General features: G+C 48.1%; 1 protein-coding gene across 4 annotated transcripts in view; it reads left to right on the forward strand.

Annotated features, from left to right (window-relative positions):
- The first annotated feature begins 538 nt into the window (after positions 1–538).
- Positions 539–15,638, forward strand: part of LOC146191992 (uncharacterized) — a 77,107-nt gene continuing 62,007 nt past the window's right edge. For 3 of the 4 annotated variants that reach the window (XR_014706745.1, XM_084602368.1, XM_084602369.1), the window contains exons 1-3: positions 539–696; positions 11,366–11,494; positions 13,039–13,140. Coding sequence is in view for 3 of the 4 variants with exons in the window: in XM_084602368.1 (XP_084458494.1) it covers positions 11,387–11,494; positions 13,039–13,140 (210 nt within the window). In the remaining variant the exon portion in view is untranslated. The remainder of the gene's footprint in view (positions 697–11,365; positions 11,495–13,038; positions 13,141–15,638) is intronic. The other variant, XM_084602370.1, reaches the window with a different exon arrangement.

A 15,638-nucleotide genomic window follows, 5' to 3' on the forward strand; every position in this document is an offset into this window, starting at 1 on the left:
AAAATTTGCCTATTAAGTGCGAAATATTGGTATTTGTGCTGCTCAAAACTAAGCCAATAGGAGAAAGGACCATCGCTTATATTGGATAAATCTCACACTGGCATTCTGTTTCTCTCTCTTTTTGTAATTTATAGTCACAATATTCAATCTTAGGACATTATTTACGGTAGAACAACGTTTATCTTTGCATTAGTTTTGGCCAAAAGTTGTAGTTCTGCACTCGGTAGCTCACCGGCCCATGATGCTTTGAGCGCCCATGGTGGCTGAACTGGCTGTCTGGAAACTCCATGTAAACTCCCATAGATGGCAGCACAGCTTTCCCTCTAGGTAAGAGTAAGAAACTCTATGCTTATTGCCCACAGGGACATAGCATGTTTTGGTGAGGTTGAGGGATCGGCCTGTTTGTTGAAAAAATCCTCAATGAGATTTATGGCATTTTGTCGGGAGTCTTGCTGCACGGCCTTGGTCATCGTCACAGCCAGCCAAATTCAGCCATAGCCGCGTCCAGCCAAGCCAGCCAACCAAATTCAGCCGTAGCTGCGTCCAGCCAAGCCAAGGTAGATCTCAAGCCAACGGTTTAACAATTTTACGCAACCTCTTTGGAACTGCACGAGCCACGGACAAGGCGGGGACGCGGTTGGTGTTCGTGTGTTTCGCAAGCTAGGCGCGTCTTGCAGTGGAAGCTGTCTTGCAACCGTAAGCGGTAGTTTGTTTCTCATTTTGCCTGCGTTTTCGCAGCTTGTCAAGCTAGTACGGTACCGTGTGGACTGTCAAAACAGGCACTGTCATCACGTCGGAATCCTTTATGCAGTTTTCCCCTTCAGGTTGCAGCTCTGTCAGTGAACGAGGATAATGGACTTAAGAGACCCCATTTGGTATTCCATAGGGCCGCAGTCAACGCTAACTCGTTGCCCCTTTGGCTAATTAGCAGCGACGCATAAGGCAGACAGACGAAACACCTGTCGTCAGCCAGCGTTTTGCGCCCTTGCGCTTATTCTCTTGCACTGTTCCTCTTTAGCGCAAGACCGCATTCAGGGGTTTCGGTGTGCCGTGTGTAAACCAGCGGCCAAAAAGGAAAAGAGCAACGGCCTTTTACGTTGCTGCTTGCGCGCGTTGTCGAGTAGGTTTCAGGGCGCTCTCTAGAAATCCTGGTAGCGTTCCGGTTGCATTGAGTGTCGTGTTGCCTTGCTACTTGTTTTCTTGCTTACATGGTTTGTCATAATCACGCCGTCACTAATTTCGCGCGGGCTGTTTTTATGCACGGCCAACACGGAATGGCACGTCAAGTTAGCGTTGCACAGAGTGGCTGAGATGTTTACTACCATCCGAGTCCGAGCTCGGCGTCGACAACGCGCGTCAAAGTGGCCATGCGGGCCTTAAGCGCTGAGTATTGGGTCCTGGCGTGGAAATGTCGACTTGTTGCCATTATTGCCCAGGACCGCGGCATTGTCATTTTTTTTTTTTTTTTCACAACCATCATAAGTGTGGTTCACCCGAGTTTTGGACGACAAAGCACATGCTTGTGACAGTGCGTTTTCAGGTTTTGCCGTTATCTACCCGTGTCTGTAAAATTTTCAAGGGTTTTGGTGATGATCTCTATAAGCAGTCAAGGGTTGCATATTGTGTGAGATTTCACATGATGTCTACAGTGTGTGGCTTGATTTGCTTTAAAACTAATATTCTACATTGAGCTGCTTTCCAGATATCTTGGCTGGCTGCACAAGGATGTCCCCATTTTTTTAATTAGGGAGGCATTGTGTCGCGTTGTGGTTTTACTGCATCTTTTATGGCAAAATAGCGTAGGAAAGCTGTTAGTATAAATCGTAGCTTTCTTTAAACTTGCTACACGTATGTTGCCAGCAAATGCAAGAGAAAGTTTACAATTTAGAATGGCTGGGCATGCCTGCACCTGGTATCCTTCTTGTGTGGCTCGCTTAGACTACTAACGATTTGAACTTTGCTGCACATTTGTTCTAGTAACATTGAGCATGACTGATAGCGAAACTTGGGCCAAACGGGATACACGGAGGTCCGTGCTACACCGCTACATTGCTGCTTTGCTCGATAGTAATATTTCTTTGCCAAAGGGACGGAGCTCTGGTGGTGATAGAGGCACTTCGGACAGTGCTGCCTTGAATAGGCAAGTTGTACATTGGGGACAACAAGAACTCTTTTTATGCAACCGTGTAGAGGTAATTTATTCTTGAACACCGACGGTGATCATTGCCACTAGAGCTTCGGATAAGTATTTGTTTTTCCGTGTAGTTTTTTTACCCTTGCATTAGCAGGTCAGGATACACATGGTTATTTGCTTTCTCGGTCATTTGCAATTACTGCTGAAGTTGCATATGACAAGTCGTAATGTGCACTGCTGCGTGTGGTGGCAGAATCGTTCAGCGAGATTTTCGTTTCGGGTATCAGTGTCTTCATTGAGAAGAAATTGACACTTCCCCACTTTCGGATGAACATTCCTTGCTCAGGGTAGGTACTCGCGACGAAGAAGAGAGTATATCTTATATCGTGCCATTTTGCTCTTTGCCGCACCTTACATGGTTTTTAATTCATTCTCACCTGTCCTACACTTTCTTTCATGTTGTTTTCCATACTTTTGTTCATGTTGCTTGCATATTTTTCATGTTATTTTCCATACTTTTGTCACATATTGATACGCCTTCATTTCCTCCTGGTGTTTTGCTATTGGTTCACGCACTGACATGCAGTTTTCTTCCTGATACCAGCAGATATATAAGCACGCCGGTATCTGCCCTTCTTCTGTCATTAAAGTTTGAAGTTATGCTTGCACAGCTCTCATTAAGTAGAGGTATTTCTGCTGAGAGGACAATAAAAAGGGAGTAATTACCCAGAAATCAGACTTAGTTAGCTCCACAAGTGATGAATGCAAGAACATAAACTGTAATTAGTGCCAGTCCTTCGGCTTGCAACTCACGGAACTCTCCAACTCCCTATAGTACATGAAATCTTCATCGCTGAATCGCATGTAGCGCGCACAAGAGTTATCGCTCATTTCTTTACGTATTGGCAGCTTGTTTAGCCGCTTCTTTCAGCTGACTTTCTGGGTAGAAATCTGAGCATGCGCCGGGTTTACTTATAAAGAGCAGTAAAGGACCATGTCAACAGCTTAAATAAACAGCAGTAACGGCAGCGACAATGCAAGGTAGAAGTGCGCGATGCTGGCACCCGTTGGCAAGAAAAACTGCGGAGAAAACCACGACTTTTAGCTTTTAAAACACACAAATTCAATCCAGAACTGCGTGATCCCACTTGCTCCCCTAGGTCGCCGCTAGCACCATTCCTTTCAGTGGTGGAGCTTGCGCTCAATATAAAAGGCTGATGCCCAGCTTTTGATTTATTACTGGTAAGTGAATAGCCATTACAGCAGCAACAATGATGAGCTAAAACTATATTGCCCGCTGGCCCCCTGTCTAAAGGGCAACTCCGGAGGCTTTTTCGATTTTCGCATATTCTAGTAAAAATTTTACTGTTCATTTTTCTCTCCGCCCTAACATATTCTCCCAAATTTTGGTGTCTTGTAATAATTGATTCGCATGCAACTCGATTTCAATGTCTTCAGTTCTCGTGGCCTCCGTTCAGAGGATATTTGCAGGCCATACTGTGCTCGTGACATCACAAACATATACCTGCATAACTGACATTCCCCGTGTGATCATGAAATTTGAGAGGCATGTATTAGGCTATCTCAGGCATTTTATGTACTGCGTCATGATTTCCAGACTTTGTTTCCTCCATCCAACGCCCATGTGGGTGTTCTTCCAATACTGTGTGTGGCGTCACCGTTTCGTGAAGAGAAACATCATTTCTGGAAACAAGTTTCTTATTTGATTTGCAGCTCTTTTGTTTTAGAAATAGTTCTACTTGGGATCTTGAAATACTGTTTTTATATAGGAGTTAGGATACATCTAGGAAGATAATGCAATCAGTAACTTGAAATGATGAAAAAAACCGCCGGAGTTGCCTTTTCAGGCACTCGGCTACTGAGCTGGGGTACCAGGGTTTGATCATGGCCACTGTGGCCTTGTTTTGATTGAGCAATGCACAGCACCTCTTTACTGTGCAGTGGCAGTGCACATTAATGAAGCCTAGGTGACTGAAATGATTCCGCCGGGGTGGCGCAGTGGTTAGAGCGCTCGACTACTGTGCCCAAGGACGCGGGATCGAATCCCAGCCTCGGCGGCCGCTTTTCGATGGAGGCGAAAAGCTAGGCGTCCGTGTGCTGCGCGATGTCAGTGCACGTTAAAGAACCCTGGGTGGTCGAAATTTCTGGAGTCCTGCACTACGGCGTTTCTCATAGCCTGAGTAGCTTTGGGACGTTAAACCCCAAAACCAAACCAAACCGAAATGATCCAGAGCCATTCACTAAAGTGTTGTTAACATCCCGAGTTGCTTTGACACTTATGCAGCCCTTTTGCTTTGTTTCTATTGAAGGGTGACTATAGTTTGAACATGTTTCGGGCCCATGAAATCATGCGGGCTAAAAATATGTAATTCCAATGGCTCTGAAGACTCTTTAATATTTAGTCATCGCAAAAATGCAACAATGGTAGAGCTAAGTTATGGCTTAACATATCAATCAGCATGAACGGAGTGGCAGTTGCCACCTAAAGCTGTGGAGGGATAAAAAGTGTGGACCTAGGTGAGGAACACAGGCGACAGGCATTGCTCTCTGTCCCTGCTCTTTCCCATAGTAACAACAGAGCAGTCCGAAAATTCATTAACGCCCACTGCTACTCTAGCAGTTTGGATTTGTGCCTCGGGGCTTCATACCAGCAATTCAACATCACGCAGTCTTTTATTGCACATATGTACTATACCGTTGTGCATGTCTAGAACACGAAATCACGCTTTGGAGAGCGTCATGTAGTTGTCGTTGACTCACTGGTTTCTCCAGAAATGCCCCCTGGAACCCTAAGAGAAGTAGCTTATTGTGCGTGCATGCAACCTTTTTCATTTGTAAGTTTTGAGTTCCTCTTTTATTCCTTTCTGTCTTAAGAGTTCGCTGTTCAAGAATCCTACCTTGTGAACACGCTTGTTATCACTTTGTTTTAAGTTCAGGAAAAAATATATATACTCAATCGATACTGCAATTCGAGCTTTTTAGTCAGCCAGTTCTTTATTTGTGTTGCACCTGTAGGAGTCTACTTTCTCGCAATCTACCTCATGCATTACTGCGAGAACGGGTCGGGTGCGGGCCGGGGCTTGCCTTCATTGGTTTGGGCCATGTTCAGTACAGTGATAATTTAGCGGGCATAGGTCGAGCCTAAGTTGGGTTTGGGCTTTGGACCTTGGGTTAGGGCTGGGCTTGGGCCTTAGATTGAAGCTCGCATAGGGCTCTAATATGACTTTGCACTCACATAATACTCTTTCTGATCAGGTGTTTGAAGCACTGTGAAAGTTATGGGCAACCCAGCCCAGTTATTAACGTGGGCACTGTAATAGGTAATTGTGTTCTTGCCCCCTAGGGCGACAGTGGGAGTACAATCTTCTTTTTAATGCACAGGGGTGAGAAGCGTGTAGGAGCACAATTACCTGTTGTATAGTGCACATGACCTTAATTGGGCATTTTCTGTCCATGTTCTTTAAATGGAAAAATACTTTGCATGTTCAGTTATTAAGGTCGGTATAAATGTTTAATCTGTATACATTTAAAAAGGGCATAAAAATATTGTTACCTGGAAACGCGGGACCAAAGTGATGTGCTCACTGACGAAGACGACGACCGAGGAACACGGGCACGACAAAGCGTTCAGAAAGAGGACGACGCTGACAGAGTGGACACTGCACGACTACTGAAGTCTCAGCGTCGAGTTCAGCCCATCGCAGTGCTGTTACATTAAGTACATCCCCGTAACATCTTGGTGGAGGTCGCGAGTTCGACACAATCCGACGCTGGATCTCCGCAGTGGCCGTCACCTCGGAACCGTCACGATGACAACCGACGTGGCTCCATCTACCTCCGCAACTCCAACTGTCGTCGTAGCCCACCCCCGTGACCCTGGCCCATTTTGCGGTACAGATGAGGTCGATGTCAAGGACTGGCTTTCGCTTTATGAGCGTGTTAGCCAGCACAACAGGTGGGATGCCACGCTGATGCTGGCCAATGTCATCTTCTACCTTACTGGCACGGCACGCGTTTGGTTCGAAACGCATGAAGCAGAAATACCCTCCTGGGATATTTGCAAACAAAAACTCCGTGACCTGTTCGGAAAACCGGTTGGCCGTCAACTCGCCGCCAAGAGGGACCTCGCCAAACGTGCCCAGACATCTACCGAGCCTTATATTACGTATATACAAGACGTTCTGGCCCTCTGCCGAAAAGTTGATAAAGACATGCCAGAACCTGATAAGGTGGGGCACATCCTCAAAGGCATAGCCGACGATGCCTTCAATCTTCTACTCTGTCGGGACTGTGCTACGGTTGACTCCGTTTTGTAGGTTTGTCGACATTTCGAGCAGGCCAAACACAGACGCATTGCACATCGCTTCGATCGGCTCCCCAACACTGCCCCTACCTCCACGTGCGAGGATCTGCCGACCCTAAGGCAACCTTCCAACACTGAAAATGTGACACGCATCGTGCGTCGTGAACTGGAAGCGCTCGCTCCTACTCCATCCAACCCTCTTTCCTCGGACAGCAACCTAGCGACGATATCCCTCATTCAAGCCGTCGTTCGTCAAGAGGTTGTTAACTTGGGCGTCCCCTATAGCCACACCGTGGAACACCACAGTTCGAGCCCCGTCCCTCCCATGGTCGCCACCGCTGCACCCCGCAACACCTACACACCACGCTACCGATACCGCAATCCTGGTCAGTGGCGCGCCCCTGACGACAGGCCGATCTGTTTCAAGTGCTCGCGTATTGGCCACATCTCTCGCCACTGCCGCAGCCGCTGGACATCACCTCGACGTTTTCCTTACGTCGACTGCTACTCCGATTACGGTCACCGCCGTTTCACGCCTCGTTGTGAGCCACCCCGCACCGATACCACTCCGCCTCATCCTGTGTCCAGTCGCTCTCCTTCCCCGCCAGCCCGCCGTTCCCGTTCACCTCTTCCTAGCTGCAGTTCCTCGCCGTCCTGTGCCTGCTGCTTCACGGAATGCAGCTCTCGGAGGTGACGCTGCATTGGTACCCCAACCTGGAAATCCTCTACTGCCCATTTCTTCGCCCTGTAACCTCCTCTCCCTGTTCGAGGATGGTGTTCCCGTCTCTGCCCTCATTGACACTGGTGCCCAAGTCTCGATCAAGAGCTCATCGTTTTGCCGCCGCCTCAAGAAAGTACAGACCCTCGCCGCTTTGCCCACCGTTCGTGTTGCCGATGGCAGTACTGCTGCCGTCACTGGGCAGCGCACTGCCCGAGTCACCCTTGCCGGTCATCACATCCCTGTTTTGTTCACCGTCCTCAACCACTGCCCTCACAATGTGATCCTCGGCCTTGACTTTTTAACGGCCCACTCTGCCCTTATCGACTGCTCCAGCGGCCTTCTTCGTTTGGACCTACCTGTCTGCTCAGAACATTCTCCATCTGCACCCCGCCTTCGCTCCACTGAGTTCGCTCGCCTGCCCCCTGACTCTGCTGTTTACCTACCTCTGTCACCTTTCCCGCCTGTGCCCGACGGTGACTATCTTGCTTGCCCTATCACCGAGGTCTTTCTTGACCGCAACGTCGTTCTTCCTCATCTCATCGTACGCGTTACACAGAACAGCACCTACCTTCCTATCCTGAACTTCAGTCTGTCACCCCAAGTTCTCCCCGAAGGAATATCCCTTGCTACCTTGTCCCCTCTCACAGACTGCACCATTTGTGCACTCACTCCTGGCCCACATTCAAGCGTCCTTCCAACACCCATACTCTCCACCACAATTACCGACCCTATTTCCGCAATGATTGCCTCTGACCTCAGCCCCGAACACGCTCAGGACCTGCACAACCTTTTGCTATCCTTCTCCGACATTTTTGACTTTGCTGCCGGTTCTCTGGGCCAAACATCAGTTGTGACTCACCGCATTGACACCGGCGATGCAAAGCCTGTACATCGGAGGCCTTATCGTGTGTCCCTTTCTGAGCGCCAAGTCATCCAGCAGGAGGTTGACAAGATGTTGGGCAACGATATCATCGAACCTTCGAACAGCCCCTGGGCATCTCCTGTCGTGCTCGTTAGAAAGAAAGACAACAGTTGGCTCTTTTGTGTCGACTATCGGCATGTGAACAAGATTACAAGGAAAGATGTTTACTCGCTGCCGCGAATAGACGATGCCTTGGACTGTTTACATGGAGCCCGCTACTTTTCCTCCATCGACCTTCGTAGCGGCTACTGGCAGAGCTCTGTTGACGAACAAGACCGCGAGAAGACAGCTTTTGTCACACCCAATGGACTTTACCAATTTAAGGTTATGCCTTTTGGACTTTGCAACGCCCCTGCTACGTTTGAACGAATGATGGACTCCTTACTCCGCGGCTTCAAATGGACGACTTGTCTATGTTACTTGGATGACGTGATTGTCTTCTCGCCCTCGTTCGAAAGCCATCTTCGTCGCCTTTCTTCCATCTTGGCACTTTTCCGCCGTGCCGGACTTCAACTGAACTCAAAGAAGGGCAGTTTTGGTCGCCGCGAACTTAAAATGCTTGGCCATTTGGTGAATTCCACCGGCATGCAACCCGATCCCGACAAAGTTCGCGCTGTCAGTGCGTTTCCATGTCCCCGTTCACTCCGTGATGTCAGCAGCTGTATAGGACTGTGTTCTTATTTTCGCCGGTTCGTCCCAAACTTTGCCGCTGTTGCTCGTCCTCTCGCCAATCTGCTGAAGAAAGGCGTTCCTTTCTCATGGGGACCAGAGCACGCTAACGCATTCTCCACCCTCATCGCTATTCTCACCAATCCTCCTGTGTTGGCCCATTTCAACCTGTCTGCCGCGACGAAGCTTCGCACCGACGCCAGTGGCCACGGGATTGGTGCCATTCTTGCACAGCGACAACGCGGCCAACATTGCGTTATTGCCTACACCAGTCGTCTCCTGTCATCAGCAGAACAGAACTATTCTATTACGGAACGGGAGTGCCTGGCTCTCGTTTGGGCCGTTGGAAAATTCAGACCCTACTTGTTTGGCCGACCCTTCACTGTAATTACCGATCACCACGCCTTATGTTGGCTCTCTTCCCTCAAGGATCCTGCTGGCCGCCTCGGCCGCTGGGCACTGCGCTTGCAGGAGTATACCTTTTCCGTTGTATACAAATCCGGTCAGCTTCACCAGGATGCAGACTGTCTGTCCCGTTATCCCGTCGATCCCCCTTCCTCTACTGACCATGAGTCGGATCTCTGTGTCTTCTCTATATTGGACTTTTCCCACATAGCCGACGAACAGCGGTTGGACTCAACCCTCAGTTCTCTTATCGACCGCCTCCGCACACACAGCCGTGACTCTTTCCTAGCCCTGTTCTTCCTTCATGGGAATACGCCATACCACCGCAACATGCGACCTGATGGCGCTAAGCACTTGCTGGTCATTCCCCAACGCCTACGCTCTGCCGTTCTCGAACAAATGCACGACGCCCCTACAGCTGGTCATCTTGGCCTCTCACGCACATACGACCGCGTGCGCCGGTGTTTCTTCTGGCCTGGACTCTACCGCTCTGTCCAACGTTATGTAGCCGCTTTCGATCTCTGTCAATGCCGGAAGAAACCCCCTGTGCTACCACCTGGACACCTGCAGCCGATTGCTATCCCGACTGAGCCATTTTCTCGTGTTGGCCTTGACCTCCTAGGGCCCTTCCCCGAGTCCTTGTCGGGAAACAAATGGATCGCTGTGGCCATCGATTATGCCACGCGGTACGTGATCACTTGCGCCATTCCAACCAGCTGCGCTACAGACGTTGCTGACTTCCTTTTCTACAACGTCATACTACACCATGGTGCTCCCCGTCAACTACTTACCGACCGTGGCCGCTGTTTCCTTTCCCGAGTTGTTGAGGAAATACTTCGTTCTTGCTCCGTTCGGCACAAGTTCACCACTGCGTATCACCCTCAGACGAACGGCCTTACGGAGCGTCTTAACCGCACACTCACTGACATGCTCGCAATGTACGTATCCGACAGTCATCGCGACTGGGATATTAGTCTGCCATTTGTCACCTTTGCATATAACTCTTCACGTCATGACACTGCTGGGTACTCTCCATTCTATCTTCTCTTTGGAAGAGACCCCTTACTGCCCTTCGACACTTTGCTTCCCGCCGCTGGCCCCGTCACAACCTATGCCCGCGATACCATCGCCCGAGCCGACGCTGCTCGCCAGATTGCTCGTCACAATCTCACCATCTCTCAAGAAGCTCAAAAACGCCGCTACGACGCTCACCACCGCGATGTGCACTATCCTCCCGGATCTCTGGTGTTGCTCTGGCTTCCGTGCCGTCATGTGGGGTTGTGTCAAAAACTTCTGCCCCACTACACAGGTCCTTACCGTGTACTACGCCCAGTGACCGACGTGACCTATGAGATTTCACCGCTCCATCCAAAGTCACAGACTGCTACACTCACTAAATCGTACATGTCGCCCGCCTAAAGCCATATTACTCCCCCTCCACATCACACGCCTAATACGCACCGGGACGTTGCCTTTTGCCGAGGGGGGTAGTGTTACTTGGAAACGCGGGACCAAAGTGATGTGCTCACTGACGAAGACGACGACCGAGGAACAAGGGCACGACAAAGCGTTGAGAAAGAGGACGACGCTGACAGAGTGGACACTCACGGCTACTGAAGTCTCAGCGTCGAGTTCAGCCCATCGCAGTGCTGTTACATTAAGTACATTCCCGTAACAATATTTATATTCCACTGGTCATCTAGCTATCTTGACCACCACCAGTCGTGCATGTTAAAGAAACCCAGTTCGAAATTTCCAGAGACCTCCACTACAGCGCCTCATAGCCGGAGTCACTTTGGGACCTTAAACCCCATAAACCAAACCAGATATAAATTTTGGTTTTAATTTCACATGGCATTTCAGAAGCATACGTCTATGTTGCCATTAGCATACATACTGGTGCTCTCGGCTTCCGAATGGAGCAACACGGCCATTTAGCTCTTTCACGTGAGCTGTGTATGTGGGAGTGCTTACCCTTTTTCTTGATAACATGGACCAAAGTTCTTTTGTTTCGGGGTCAAGCATGTAGTTGTCAGTACAATAGTATGATGCGTGTTTCAGTCATAAAAATGATACACTCGTCTTTATCGTTAAAACACTATGAAGTTACAGGTGGTTAAATGTTGCGCTGTACCGTGTGATTATTTTACTGGCCCTCACAGGCTTCGACCTGCTTTCTGCGTTTTACAGAGGCTTCACCACACGAAGATCATGGCAACATACACGGAGCGTCGTGACCCTCTTGTAACTTGCCCATACAATCCAGCTCATCAGGTGAAGAAAGGTCGGCTTCAGATACACATCAACAAGTGCCGAAAGGTAAGGATTGTCCTTCTTAGCTGCTCTTTGTGATCTTGATAGTTCGTGGACCACACAAGCCGTAGAAAAATTTCGCTTGTAACAGGTGCACTGCAGTTCTCTCTGCAAACCAGAGTTCAGCTTTTAAATCTGTCTGACACACATCTTAGTAATGCCAGGTTCGGTTCTGTTGGAGAATGTAATGTTTAGCTCTCATAGTGGGTTCTGCGCAACTTTTCACGTGAGACAATTTTTAGGTTCTGGATTTCACAAACATCGTAACGTTACTCAAAAGGCTAATGCAAGGCTTGCGAACGTTTTCTCATGATTTGGCGTGTAGATAGATCTATTTATACTCTTTTACAACCATATCTGCACACGTTGCGAGTTGACTACGCGGTGCGCAGGAGCACGTTTAATGATCCCTTGTGAGCGGCTGCTGTTATATTCTGCAGTGCTGCAAAGATGTGGTGAGGTAAAGTATACATGCAAGCCGTGACGTATGGTCACGTGGCAGGAGCATGGCCATGCTGACTGGCATGTCTTCCGTGGGGCACAGCTCCATTGCCGACCCACCTCCGTCATATGCCTGCACACGGAGGCAAAGGGGCGAGGGAAAAACTGACCGTGAGAATGAGACCTGATGGGCATGTGGCAACTTGCAGCAAGGTGCATCTTGTGGGAGCATGCAGCATCTTGCAGTACCTGCTATCGAGAATGCATGCAATGTGGGTTCGAGGTTGCAGAAAAACAAAATGGCAGAGACCTTGTGGCCATTTTTCATAGCTTTTGACCTGTGATCGAGAGAAAAAGCCGGAAAATTGAGCGACAAAAGTCTCAAAACTTCCGAAACTTTGGTCGGTGCTATACATTAACTCCATGGAGTGCGCGATGGTGCCATGCCAAAGTCTGAATAATCAGGCAGGTCTGAAAAATTGGCCATCTGAAAAATTTGTCAGTGTGGGTATTCCTGTTTTTCAGTGCTGGGCTCCTGCTCCAGAGCACGAGGAAGTGGTTCCAGATTGTCTTTACTGGCTACAAAGCTTGCTCCGAAATGCTCTTGGCCATTCTTGCCCCTGGAGATAGCAAAGATTGTTCCCAGCATAGCATCTTGCTAGGTCTTGCAAGTTGGAGATGTGATTTGTCAGGCTTGATAGCTGTCACTGACATTTGTTGGCATTTGACAACTAAGTGAGATCAGGTGTGAAAATGTGTTTTAAATGTGTTTGGTGGGGTTGAAATTTGATTTTGACTTTAGCGTTGCTGATGTAAGGCATTTGTGTGGTTGCAAGAAACCATGTGAATTCTTTGCATGGAAAGGGCATTAACAGTGGCATATAGAGTTAATGACTGCATTAACCTTTATCGCATGCTTTCATCTGTGGTGCCTCCTTGTTAGCAATATAAAATGGTTCATGTAATCTCCATTTAATCACATGAGCAGGGCTTCCTGATAGTAACAAGAGCGGAAGAATGCGCAAATGTTACGTTGAGCTTTTCAGTGAAGTTTGCTTGCCTTGCGGGGTTCGAACTTGGAACATTGAAAGTAGTTTTGCTTTCTCTAGTGGCATGAACATGACTCTACCGTGAGGCTAGAAGGGCGTAGGTCTCCCACACAACAGCAGCAAGATTCCGGGCCCCCCTCTGCCGTCAGTGGTGTTCCCCACGTAAGTGCCGGACACATGTGTCTGTCGTGCGCACGTGGCGATCATTTGTCCAAGTCACATGGCTTTGTTCTCTTTTTATGGCGTAATTTGAGAGCTGGTGTGCCCTTAATGCTATGATAATGGGAATGGCTGGAAGCTTATTAAAGTGTTCATCCTGAACCTAGAAGCCCTATTTTTAGCTCAAAATGCCACAATCAATTATTAAAAAGTTGCACTGAACGTAGTAAGGGATGCTGCTGCTGTTGTGTACGGGGCGTTTTTTTTTCACCACATAGGGGCAGTGCATACTAATACTAGTAACCTTTTGTGCCTTTATTAGTCGTGCTGGGTAGTGCCAGCTTGGAGCATCAGTGGAAGTTTTTCAGCGCTCAGTTGAATCTTGCTTTGCATTGCACAAGTGAAAACTGTGTTTTCTTGCAAGAAAATTGATGTGCTGTTCATTTCACCATTCATTAAAAGTGCGAGGGTATTCCAAATTTCGAATGCAAATCGGACATGTTTGTTATTCGATTTGTATTAGAAAATTTCAAATACGTATTTACTCACATAATGCTGCCACTTTTTTTCGCGGAAAATTGGTGCTAAGTTGTGGGGTGCGATAATTATGCGGGGAAAATTTTCGAGCAAATGTTTTGGAGCGCTAAAAGCAAATTTAAATAGGTGTGAATTGGGATTCGTAGGTCAGCTATAGTAAATTTTCTTTCAAGCAAAACTTACCCTTATTATAAAAGTACAAGGTCGCCAAAAGCACAAATTGCTAAAGCACTTTATTTGCCGCACGCAGCCTTATCATCACTCCCCGTGTTTCATGGTACAATGTTCGCAGCGGACCATACGGTTCTACTCTTGATCAGAGACTTGATCCGAGTCCGTGTCGATCCGAGTCCGTGTCGACACTGCAATCGCTGTCTCCGTGCTACGCAGAACTCGTTGACACCGAAGTGCCTGCTGGCAGTGCGGTTGCCATGCTGTAGCTTGTACTAGAAAGCTTTCAGCTTAAAAGTACCTGTATAACTTGCGTACCGCCCCACCGCGATGTGGCACCAAGAACACGGTAGGCGGTGGAACAAAGCAAGCAACACGGACGGAACGAAGGAACAATGACGAGATGCGGAGACACCTCGGGAGACACCTCGGGAGACACCTCGCAAAATGGCGACTACTACACAAGCATCATGGAGGTAAAAAAAAAGAGAGAAAAGACGAGCATAACCGATGATGATGATCTACGCGAGCACGCTATCGCCGCCTGGTAGCAGGTGCACACAACGAGGCCAGCTAGGTTCAGTAGCGCTCGAAAGATTGAGCTTGTTTACTAGCAGACAACTCTTGTGGTGGTAAAATTGGTGGTGCGATGATTATGCGAGGAAAAAGAAATTCCAATTTTTGATGCCCAGTATTGAGGGTGCGAGCATTACGCAGGTGCGAGCATTATGCGAGCAAATACGGTATTTGAAAATGACTGTATACGCCGAAAATTTTTGGGTTCACCGCAGATTCCTCGCACTGTGCGCTTCATCGTGTAGGCTGTGCAATGAAGCATTCTCAAAATGTGGCGGGGCCATTTTGTGTAGAAGTACAGCTTTTGTAAAAAGTGTAGAGCCCAGGGGGTCTGCTTCTCAGCCTTGTAGTGGCGCTGATTTAGCATTAGTGGAGGCCCTTCCCATTGGAGAGGGTAGGACAGAAAATGATTTTAGGCTCCTCTTTCTCTCTATCCACTTTCACTCCCACCTTCCTCCCTTCCCTTACGGCGCGGTTCAGGTGTCCACAGCTACAAGTGTGACAGATACTGCGCCTTTCCCTTCCTGTAAACCATTATTATTATTATTATTATCAGGAGATTCGGAACGCTGGAAATGCATTACAAGCCGCACGAAGTGGCTCAGGAGCTGACCCACTGGGCTCTACACTTTTGACAAAGACTTTACCTTGCCTTTTGTGAAGAGTGCCTTCCTGACAGTGTGCACAAAGCGAAGCATTGCGCTCGCTGCAAAAACAGGAAAAAAAACGCTCCTCGCTTTTATTTTAGAATGCAGACATACATCGTAGAGGTGTTCATCAGACAAAACTACTATGATGCACATGGTTTTCTGCAGTTCTTTTAGCTCCATTCGATATTTTGAGCTTTCGGTTAATCTGACAATCGTTTTTGGTAGCTTGAAGGCCGAATTGACGAAAGCTTGCTGTATTTAGCAGCGATATGACAGCTGCACCTGGTTTCCTGTAAGTCTTACCTGTACAGTGCAATTCACTTGTAACGATGCTGAGAAAACCATAATAACTGATCGTTATAACTGATTATCATTGTATCTGTACTGGCAGAAAAACAAAAGAGCACCCATATATTTTCCCATGCATGCGGTCTTTGTTGCCTACTTACCAACGATGAGTGAATCTTGTTCAACAACGCAAATCATCGTCAAGCGGATACATTAATAACATTATACACCAATAACCGTGAAATAACTTCAGCATGCTTTAAAATGTTAGCAATTTGC

Source organism: Amblyomma maculatum, chromosome 4, assembly GCF_055883805.1.
Source record: "Amblyomma maculatum isolate TAMU_Amacu chromosome 4, ASM5588380v1, whole genome shotgun sequence".
NCBI lineage: Eukaryota > Metazoa > Arthropoda > Arachnida > Ixodida > Ixodidae > Amblyomma > Amblyomma maculatum.